This window comes from Anguilla anguilla, chromosome 15 (assembly GCF_013347855.1).
Source record: "Anguilla anguilla isolate fAngAng1 chromosome 15, fAngAng1.pri, whole genome shotgun sequence".
In the NCBI taxonomy this organism is placed as follows: domain Eukaryota; kingdom Metazoa; phylum Chordata; class Actinopteri; order Anguilliformes; family Anguillidae; genus Anguilla; species Anguilla anguilla.
This window is the reverse complement of record NC_049215.1, coordinates 20,200,806-20,212,933: the sequence shown is the minus strand read 5'-3', so window position 1 is coordinate 20,212,933 and position 12,128 is coordinate 20,200,806. Positions and strand designations below refer to the sequence as shown.

Genomic DNA, 12,128 nt, shown 5'->3' with positions numbered 1-12,128 from the left:
CCCCCCCCCCCCTAAAAAAAAGAACCCAATCCAGACTGTCTGAGATTCTGCCTACCGCTTTTAGGAAGAGATTCCTACTCCAAAATAACTACAGAAGGAATTCAAGGCCTGGACGTCCACCAACTGAATATTCCTGGAAGCTCTCACCACCATTATCACAATCGTCTGGCTTGCTGTTGTATAGCGCTAGGTAGCCACTACAACTACCCCACGGGAGACGGAACTGTTGGGGGAGCTTATGAAATGTGACTGACAGACCATATGAAATGGGATGTGGTTATGCTATTTGGGAAAATAGCCTACATTTTTAATGTGGCATTATGAATCCAACTGGCATAGCAATGCCGTACTTTTTCTACAAAGAAAACTTGACTAGCAAAACCACACAGAGTAAAGAAGTAAACATGCATTGAGCATATTCAAGTACAGCAGGCAAATATTACACTACATCCATTTTATTCACTGGCACCTTGCAATGCTACATTTCTACTTTTTTTAAATTACTGCTTTAATATGTAGAATCACTATTAACTTTCAGACTTCATGGTTCCAGGACTCAATTTTCCAAGAGCAGACAGATGCTCACTTTGAAAGAATCTGATGTTCACATTTTAATGCTAAATTATACTTAAAATTAAGACTTGCATTAAAATGCATAGCATGTTGATTGCATGGCATTAAAACATCATCAGATAACAATATAATTATATAAAGGAAACAGATGACACTTACAAGTAACAACAACAACTACAACAATAATAATAAAAGAATGCAATTGGAACACAAATTACTGTCACCTGCACAGCTGTACTGAGAGTTGGACTAAAGTCATTTCAAGAAAATTTAAAGCTGAATGTGTGTTGTAGTCAGAAGTACTTGGCCAGTCAATAATACTACTGTGCATATACACACACTACAAAAACTATTAAAATAAAAATAATTTTTCAAAACAAAATCAAAGTATGTAGCAAAACAAAACAAAATTAAATTAAAAAAAAAAAAAAAAAAACAGGGCTGGGATGAGAAATCTCACCACTTGTATGAACTCAGACAATAAACACTCACGCATGCTTGTTAAGTTTAACTGTTTGAGAGGAACGGTTAAATATATATATATATATATATATATATATATATATAATATATTGGTCAATGAGAGGGAATAAAAATGAATCATATGACATGTATAGCTGCGTATATGCTTCAATCAGTTTACAATACAATAATTCAATAAACCATCTTTGAATATGGAGAATTATTACACTTCTAACTGCATGTGTGCACACACATACACACACGCACATGCACACACACACGCACATACACACACACACACACACATACACTATCATTAGGACGGGATTGCTGCATACTGTTTATCCTTGGATATTTAGGCTAAATGTATCTCTAAAATGATTGTAATTTGTGGAGATGTTTGGTGAATTTTGCTGCAACACTAACATTGGAACAATAGAATTTAACCGCAAAAATGCAACAGTCAATGGAATTGTATTATCTTTGTCTACCACCATGGGTCCCATTATGAATGTAGCTGTCAAAGTAAGAAGTATTGTTTACTAAAACAATTTAAAGGGCCCTGGTTAGCAGTTAGTGGATTTATGTTGTGTTCACTCCCCTTTCAATCAAACTGTGTACTCCACCCAACAGCTGCTTGGAATTTTAAACTGAGAATATATGGAATCATAGCCATTCTGGCTCTATGGGTGGGAATGACTGTTGATGGGTCAGTGGGATGGTATACAAAACCATTGTCACAATAGTTGTGTCCATCTCCTAGCAATAATCACAAAATCATTGCGAAAGACCAGGTTTAATAACACAGGATTGAAATAGATAGTTATGCATTGACTTATTGACACCAAGCCAGAAGTAAATTAATTTGTAAACAAATTAAGCCGCCTAGTTCCAATTTGGAAACAGCGTGTGGACAACACTCTGTATCAATTATATTTTAGTAGGACTTTGAAATACGTACCCACTGAATGATATACAAGACCACTGTGATGATGTGACTGATGGATGTTGCTCTCTTTCATATCTCACAGTAGGTTGAATTAAAGACAGACTGACAAAACACCTTGAGCACAGAGCTAAGGGAAACAATCCACAGACAAGAACTGGAATAAAAATGAGCAATGTCTCACATCGACACAGCAGCCTCTCTCTGTGCTAATTCTCAAAAATATTTGATCAACCCACCCATTTTCATTTTGCAAATCATAGCATTTGGAGGGGTTATGGTTACAGCACTTAAATATAATTGAATACATACTGTAGGCCAAAGTCAAGGCGTAGTCCTACTGTAAACAAGATCAATATGCACACTAAAAATGTTATGCAAGGCAAAGGCCTGTTTCAGTAGACACTTTGATACTTGTTTTTTTTTTTTTTTTCAAAACAGGCCAAGTTAACCAATGTGTTAACCACAGTTCATACACATGTTGGAAAGCAAGCTGCAGCAACTTAATCGTTATATTGAGACCACCAAAGTTATTGATAGATTCTTAAATGCACTTGCATGCTCAAGCACACAGTGGTGAGCAGCACTTCTGCATGGCACTAGCAATATATTTGCAGCCTAGAACACAGAATTGTAGTACTTAATTTGGACAGAATTACCTTCCCAGGAGCACTAAAATGCATTAAACCATATGTGTAAAAAAGTAACTGCACACTTAATTCCCAGGTATAATATTCTGTTAATGATAACTGTATCTACCAAGCATAAAAGGTTATAGAGTTTTCGACAGAGACTGGTGTTGTTTAAAGGCATCTAACCAGTCTGGCATATAGTTTATACACTAGCTAAATGTTAATTTAAGCAATGTTTCACAGCACTCTGCCATAATAAGTTTATAGTTGTTAGCAATTGTAGTAAACTCTAAAAAATAAAAAATAAAAATAATATATATTTTTTAAATCTATCATTAAACTAGAACTGACGTTATCACAGTGCTGATTTGTTCTGATTGGTGTTATATATTACAAAAGGGATTACATTTAAATGATTAAACTATATTTTATATCAAATAAATGACGGTGTACATGGGCAATATTGATTTAGCGTAGAAATAAAATCTGACCCCTGGTGAACCTGTAAGCGTCCGAAAAGGAAAAAGTGGAATAGAATAGCCGTCTGGCAGATAGGACCCAGCGGAAAACAGCGAGTTCTTCGGTGGAGCCAGTCTAAGACACTGCGCGAGGCAGAGAGAGAGAGGGGGAGAGAGCGCGCAGACTCCTCCTCATCTCCGGTGTCAAACTTGACATCAGCCGCTGAGCCGAGAATGGTAACTTGCGTCGGAATCGGAGCCCTCACATCAGTGGCATGCTTCATGGAGTTATGTACCTCTCTTTGCCCTCTGAACTGCCGTCATGGATTGCAAACCCCCCGTGCTTTTTCTTACCCTGTTCTCGTTCATTTGCCAAGGACAACTGACTAGTCATCCATCCAATGAAGGTAAGATATCGTTTGGATTGAAATACAAGTGAAAGCGAATCGTGAGCTACAGCAGTTTCAGAGCATGCCGGAGACTCAGTTACTTGGTTGGCGATTACGGAATTAGTTAAGGTGGACCAGACCCAGATGATGCCCTGGATGGTCTGAAAACTACAGAACAATTGGAAACGTAACAAAGTGACATTTAATGCATTTTTGCTACATATATATCGTGTTTCCTTTGTTGGATTTGTATTGCGATTAAAATGGATATCTGAAACAACTACGTTATGTAGGGCACTATAGCTGGCCAAACAAAATAAAATGCTATTTATCGATTTATTGCCTGACTGAATCGTTATAGAAGGTAGTTTAAACCCATATTATGGGTGATGGCAGGTACTTACATGAGGTCAAACCGTAAGTGGAAACTCGTAAAACATTAACACGAGGGCAAGTTGCATCATGTAAACCGTGTTTTTATTAAATGTCTCCAAATCACATTTAACACATAAAAACATATTTAAAATGAGCTTAGTTTTGATAATTCTTGTTATACAGGGAGACGCATTCACTAAATGTGTGCTTTATGAGAAAGGACAATGCATGCTGCTACATAGCGGTTTACGCGTCGTACCATACCATAATAGCGAACCCTTTGACATGGTTAATTCATTTCAGTCTGAAATCGCCTATCGGGCTATGGCGTCCGTTTATTGTTTGACCATGTCAGTGTTCGAAAGACTATTATGCATTTTTAAAAATTCAGATAGTTTTTTTTAAATGTTTAACAAGAGTCTAAATTTGTGACTGAGTAAATGGGATATGTGTAGCTGCACTTAAAGCATACTAATCTTCATCACTCTAGGTCATTTTAGATATGGATATGTGAATTCATATTCTGTCAGAATAAGAATTGGGAAGTCGATGGCCTCAGTGCAGTGAATATATTGCTGATGATAACTGACAATCACTTAAGCAGCGCATCTCTGACATGATTTTGCATAGTTGGTGATTTTCACAGTGATGTTGGAGACGCTGAAATTATTTTTAACGTCTTCAGTGATAGTTGGAAACTGATCTTTCTGTTCGGGTCGCTTTGGTTTATGGAAGCCTAGTCGTTTTTCACAGTAACCAAGATAAAAGCAGAAAACGAATTGGTTTATTTTATTTAGCAAAAGGCTACTAGCCGACAGCCAAGATGTAGTTCAACTCTGTTAAATGAGAGCAAGGAGGAGGAGGATTGTCATATTTGGTGCAATTAACCCGAATCATTAGCCTACCTTTGTAACTGTAAGAAAGTTGTCATTAGCCTATTTTACACACATGGATGTATTTTATCTGAATACATTAAACGTTTGTAATTGTATGCTAAAGCTATATCAGGCAGGCGACCAGATGTGAAGACCTTTTCTAAATTCTTTCTTCACATGACGAGGGGAGGCGATTTTTTCCCGTAATAATGGTTGTGTTATTTGTTTTCCTAAATTAAACACAAAATGGGTTAGTTTGTTCATTCAGATGTAATTGTAAAAACAGTTTAAAGTGTGTTTACTTCAGGTGACAAACAATTGACAAATAAAATTAGAACTAGATTAAGAATGAGGGTGGTGAAATAAGCATACTGTAGGTATATCATATGAATCATATGAATATCTTTTTTAGTTTCTGTGAAAACACCCTCCTGTGTACATGCTTGTTCCATCATGTTGTCATCCCAGTCAGAACATATACCAAATGCGCACCTCATCTGTTCCGCTTGGTACACAGAATGAATGAATGAGTGAATAAATAAATAAATATGTAACACGGTTACCTATGACTTCATGATAGTTGTCCTTGTTTTGTATATTTTGCATTGTAGAAGTGTAGCAACACAACTCCGTGTTTGATGGCTAAATATTATTTCCGGACAGAAGAAAGGTCATTGCTGGATTTTTATTTTTGGATCGCTCATCTTATGAAACTACTTGTTATGCATATTAGATGTCAATTTCAAGTTACATTTAAAAAGCTTATAATACATATTTCAAGGTCTCCTGATGGAGGAAAATCTCAAATGTCATTCCATTCCATTGAAATATTTTATCTCAAACTTTTTTTAGTTTTCTTTGAATAGGTTTCACTTGTTATTTAATACTAAAATGTATTGATATGTGAAACAATGAACACAAGCTTGTATACAAGCTACTTCGTGTAGTTTTTAGCATGGCTGCTTACTTTCTGAGAAGTCTGCGGGCATTCACTTCATACAACTAAGGTTAAGTTATTTTCATCATACCCTGTTTTAATCCAAATTAGTAAATACATTATGTGACAGCATATGAAACAGTAAATGATAGCTTTTTTTAAACTTTTGTTTTAAACAAAAAATAACAAACAAAAAGCTACGGTAGAAGTTTTTTCATGCAAAATGCTGGGACGATGGTGTATACTGCGATATAACCAAGATAAGTGAAACATTATAAACAATTAAACAAATACGTTTTCAGATGTTAATTTCCCCTTGGATCTTACAGCCGAAAATAAGAAGAAGAAGAAGAAAAAAACTGATCACAAGATTTCAAGTACTGGAAAACCTAAATAAATAAATAAATAAATAAATAAATAAATAAATAAATAAATAAATAAATAGTATTATCCCCGTCCAGAAAATACAGTAGAACAAGTTATCGATACAGACATGCGAGTAGCAAATCTATGAAGATTAAAAATGGAAGAAAATTTTATTTCTAATTGTGTCCTGTTAAGTGCCTTGTGGTTGGTTGCATTTTGGCTTTAATGTGATTAAATACACCATTCTGTAGTGGCCCTGGTAGAATTCATGTCTGACATATTGCATGTTTAAAGGTAGACACTTAAAAAGTTTTATAGTAGTAGAATTATATTGAGGTATATGGACTTCAGATGTGCTTGTGTGCGGGCGCTCGCGTGTGTGTGTCAGGTGTGTGTATAACATTTGTTTCTAAGTACACAGTAATGTCCAGGGTCGATTCAATTGTAACAGAGTACATATGGTCCAATGGGGACCATATGCACTCTGTAAGAGTTGATTTAACACTGAACATTTTACTATGTAGGCCTACTGTAAATGGGGAGAGAGCGATCCACCAGCAAGTGTCAGTATAGAGTCGCAGTCACTGAAATAAGAAAGGCAATTCATCTCTCAAGATGATCTGAATATTTTTAGACAACAACAGAGATAGAATGCACGAGCACACAAATAAGCTACCATTAAAACAAAAGGGAGGATGAGCTAAATATAATGTTATGTTTTAATTGCAAAATTACACAAAGTACGTGTATGTAAGTGTATATATTCACACCCAAGTACTTTTGAGGTTAATTTAGAACCATTAATCGTATTAAAGTGCATCTTAATGAAAATTTACTTTCCTTGTGGATATAGCATAAACTGGGTTTATTTTCGATCTTATAATTTCAGATAAAACCTGCTTTAGCCGCAAAAATAGGCCGTAATTTTGTACTTGTCATTGCGTGCTCAGAAATGGCATATTCTGATACTAATGCTTATCCATTCTACTTTATTGTACCCAGTGTCTAAATTATTTTTAAAGCTTATTTTTAAATTATCTCGTACACTTCAAAATGATGTCATGATACATGTAGCTGAACAGGATTAATAGTACTCTCTGTGCCTTCATACCACTACAGCTATAATATCGAGTTTCGGATCACAGAGCTTGTTTGCATGACGTATACTCAATTTAGTTTAACCCGAAGAATATTGTGCTTCATCCTCCAAATAAACGGCTTATTTTTTCCTCTCAATGTATTCAGGATAAAGACACCGCATTTTGAAAATCCAGCATTATCGCAAACTCATGACACAAGAATACAACTTTTACGTTTAAAAAGTAGATGTTATTGCCATACATGCATGCATTGTTTTTTTTTTGTTTTTTTTTTTGGGGGGGGGGGGGGGGTTGAGAAGGAACATATTATTGAGAGTTACTCTACTGCTAATAAGAACATAGACTAGACTAAATAATCACGTTAGCATTAAAAGTTTGCATGTTCAACAGAAGTCGTTTTATGCCGCCTTCAAGACAATCATTTCGTTAACACCTTGATAGTCTACGTCGTAGCGTCAATTCACTGTTGAATTGAAAGTAGATGCTATAAGGTGCAATGGGCTACTAACAAGTTTGATTTACTGTAAAATTGAAGGCCACACTTAAGACCTGCATTATAAACATAATTCAAACGTATAACGAGAAAAGTTATTGAACAATCTGCCAACACTCATACAGTATGGCGAACGACGCTGCACAGATGGCCTGGCATATTTTATTTATTTATTTTTATAACTAACTTAGCCCCAAGCAACATCGAGTACTATAGAATTATGGAGGTATTGTGAAGGACAAAACAGACTAATAGTGCCAATTATACACTCGATAAATTAAAGAAGGACTACAAACACGTTGGGAATTCCTATATATTTTAAATGTAAGAATATGTTTAAACATAATACATATCAGGTGTGGTTGCCTTTAATTGACCTGCCATGTTAGGGCCGCATAATGCGATTCTGAGTATCCGGGCTCACAGATTTTAGATTTTGTATTACTGTATTGGATGGGAATATGGTCCTTTGATTATGGGGAATCTCCTCCCAAATAGCCTTTACTGAATTAAATGTTTTGTGAGGGACGTAAACAAAATGTACGCGTACACAATTACACGCCTGAACTTTCTAAAGGTTTATACCTATTTCGTGGGGATTACTATAGGATAAAACACGCGCGCGCGCGCGCACACACACAAACGCAAACACACACACGTATCTTGAAAACATGCATTTCCAGTGAAACCTGCGTTTTATTTTGAGAGTTAAGATGCGCCATCGTGTTTGATTCGTTGTTAGCCCAGTGTCCGAATAGAGTTTCATATAAGACCGCAGAATAAAAAAAACAATGTGTTAATCAGCGACCTATACTTTAAAAGTGAAGACATAACGGCTGTTTTGCGCTGGATAGTTTTTTATTTGGACGAGCCACGTTATAAAGCAGTCTCTTTGCAGAGAACAATGTTGCCTAACAATGTTCTTGTGAGTAACAATGGACAATTTAGTTTTCATAAATTGTGTTTATTAAAGTAGGCTACTTTTAAAGCTAAAGATGTGAGAAACAAAAAAGCAATCTAGGGTTAACGGTTTTATAGAAATAGTACAGTTGTGTAACATTACAATCTGAATAGTGCCAATATTCCGATTGTAATGTCGCAGAATTGTATTATTTCTATAACACGGTTAATCTTTATCACTTTAAGATCGTTTCCATCACAGCATCATAGACAGCCATAAAATATACCCGTGGATAGGAAAAACCTGAATTTAAATTTGGAACTAAAATATTTACTTGCGAGGCGTAGCCTACTCAGTGAGGCAGAGGTTTACGCACTTGTCTTTTATGGTTGCGTGATGTTACTGAAAAAGGACATCTGAAATTAATTAACGACGACTGTCTCGAATAGTCGGTTTTAGTTTGTTTTTTTTAAAGCCATGGAGTTTTCATTTTATAAAGACATACAATCGAACATGAAAGTTTGTTTGCTAAACCAAAGTGTTCATTCATGTTCGCCTTTTGGACTATAGCTTTAGTAAGAGTAACCAAAGCACCAGCAAAACAACAGACCATTATGCACAACAACAACAACAACAACAACAATAATAATACTAATAATAATAATAATAATAATAATAATGTTTTTAAGAAGCTCAGTTGGCACTACTCTTCTACTGTAAATCGAAATATTATCCCCTCAATCTCAACTCCTCACAAGGTTATCAGCTATTTGTGAATTATTATGTCTAAGGGCCTACTACTGCTCTCCAGGCAGTAATTCGTTTTCTCCATACAAAGAGGTGTTGCGAAAATTGTAAAAAGTGAAATGACAAAAAGCACTTTATAAAATATTGTATTAGAGCTGTAATGCATTTTAAATTAATACAGCGGACAGAGCACATGAGACTGGTTATTTCAGTAATTACAAAGTGATGAAAGGGGTACTGTGATATTTCTTTTTACTCTTGACTGCCTTTGAGTAGCTACTGCACTTACTTACTTTACTGTCGGGTTAGCTGGAAGGCTGTTAAAAGAAACAATATCGCCTTTGTTATTACATTGATGTGTGTATGTACGTGTACATGTATGCACTTGTATTTGGGTACTAAAATTCCCAGCGTTAATTCAACACTAATATGATTCCAGTAGGGACCATATGTACTCTGTAAGAGCTGATTTAACAACGGACATTTTACAGTGATAATTCTCATCTAATCTCATATCTACTAAATTCTGTGAGAATACAACATACAGATTTTATGACTCAGGCGTAATTTATTACTAGTCGTTTGAAACATGCGTTTTAGTACTTTATGCTTCCTGAAGTCTAACTGTGATTGCACTCGTGATAGGAAATTTAATGTAATAAATCACCAAAACACATAACCAAGAAGAGAAAACCAATGGAATGCAGGCACTGTTTGAATTTCGATGGATAATTATTAAATACGATTCTGTATTTTTAACAGTAATTTTGAAACTTTGAGTGTCATGATAGAATATTTTTTATGCTACAGAAAAAACGACTCATTTCTTTCCAGAATAATATTTTCTTACTCCCATGTGTTGTACATTACATAAAAATGATATTATTTTATATCTTAATTTTTTAAATCATGGCATGTTGCCTACTCAAAGAGACCTCTATTCAAAGAAGCAAATTGATTTTATGCCATTCGACAGTACTTTTTAAGGCAAGCAGATCTTGGCAGACCAGGATATTAACTCCCTCAAACAATTAAATGTTGACCTCAAGTTATATTTGGATGTACAGCACCTTCATAAGATACAGTAACTGAGGAACAATGTATTTTAAAAATGGTGGAAACCTTGTCTTGATACACTACATACCAATGTGCATAGCAGTTCCTTAGTTATATGGTTTATGCTTTTTGTAGAACATGTTCATTCAACTATCCACAAGAGAATAAGAAACAGCCTTCTTTTGCTGGAAAAAAGCCTTGTTCTTTTTAGAAATGGCTTTGGTGTAGCCTCTATAAGCCTATCCAACAACTTTCAAAGAGTAGCAACTCTTGTGACAGACAATAGTGACAGGGGTGTATATGTAATGGGACGGTGGAGGAGTTTGTGGCAGGCTGTACAATACAAGTGCGTGGTCTCGCCTCTCTGCCTTGGATAGCCGTTTAGTGCCAAAGTGAGCTCTCTCCGCCTCGCCATGGAGAGCCGTAGGAAGCAGCACACGGGCTCTCCTCCCCGCCTAGGGCGCCATGATGGGCTGTATTTTTAGACCGAGGTGCAGAGAGGCTTCGGCACTGTATCCTAGAGCAAGGCGGACCCCCGCTGGGAAGGGCCCCTGTTTTGTGAGCGATGGTACCTTTCAGGGGGTGCTGAAAATGTGCTTACACATGCCTTTACTGCAAAAATAGCCCTGCGTCGTTCGGCAGTATCTTCCGGGCGTCGAACCCGCGGCACGCGGTGCTGTTGGGTGGAGACAGCAGACGGAGGAAGCGCCGAGCATTCAGAGGAGTTGAGGGAGAGCAGACATCACACAGAGCGAGACTGAGCTGAATTATTCATGCTGTGTACTTTAATACTTCATCGCCGCCGTAATGGGTAGAGTCTGTAATAATTGTGTTGTTGGGTGGGCGCGGTAAGGTTTGTGGAAAAATGTCAGGGTTTCTTCTTCCTCTTGGATTATCTTCAGTCCTGCTGTTTTCTCCAGGCTACAGACTCATCCAACAATAAATAAAAAAAGCTTTCCTCTCTGCTGTAAAGGAAGTTGTGGCTCTTAATAAAGGATTTCAACAGTACAGCACTGCTTTCAAGTAATAGTTGATGCAATGGAAACACTTTTTTTTTTTTAGCATTTTGTGGATTGTTGCTCTGATTGTTTTGGAATGTTAATCTGGAGGAATAACAAATCTAATGCTATTGCATTAAAGCAATTTTCAAATGTGTAAAATGATAGAGCAGGGCAAAGTTACTGTCATGCAAATTTTAAAAAAAACACCATTGATTCCTGAATTAATACGAAGGAGGCCTATATGTATAATAGCATTTTTATTTTTATAATTTGTTTTTCATCATTAGCAATTGATGGAAAATTGGTGTTGAGTTTTATTGTTGCATAATTTCAAACCAAAATAGAAAATAAAGTAAAGAAGAAATACAGAAAAGGTCATACCTTACAGATATCTGCTTTGTTATATGAAACAAATGAATAACAAGTTTCCCAACTTATTTTTTATGAGAATTCTCTTTGTTTTATATTTTTGTAAACATTTACTTCTCACATATATTACTTCTCACGCAGATCACTCCCCTCATTCAATATACTGACATTGAAGAGGAAAACAAAAGGCATTTGAACACTTACTGCTGACAGTAAACTTAATTTAAATGAAACCAAGCCAAATTATTCTAAATTCTTCTAGCACTTTCAGTTTTACTCATGTTATAGCATATTTTCAAAGATATTTTAGATGTTCCATATGCAGTGTGAATATGAATGCACAGAAATATGCTATGTGCATTTCCATGCATAAGGAAGTATCGTAACAATTTTTTTTACTGTTATTGCTGAAGAATTATACAATATAATTAAGTGTATGACTGTATCA

General features: G+C 35.8%; 1 protein-coding gene across 2 annotated transcripts in view; it reads left to right on the top strand.

Annotated features, from left to right (window-relative positions):
- Positions 1–3,181: 3,181 nt before the first annotated feature.
- Positions 3,182–12,128, top strand: part of epha3 (eph receptor A3) — a 106,480-nt gene continuing 97,533 nt past the window's right edge. Inside the window, exon 1 of one of the 2 annotated variants that reach the window (XM_035394303.1) lies at positions 3,182–3,478. In XM_035394303.1, coding sequence (XP_035250194.1) covers positions 3,394–3,478 — 85 coding nt within the window. In that variant the 5' untranslated portion in view covers positions 3,182–3,393. The remainder of the gene's footprint in view (positions 3,479–12,128) is intronic. The other variant, XM_035394302.1, reaches the window with a different exon arrangement.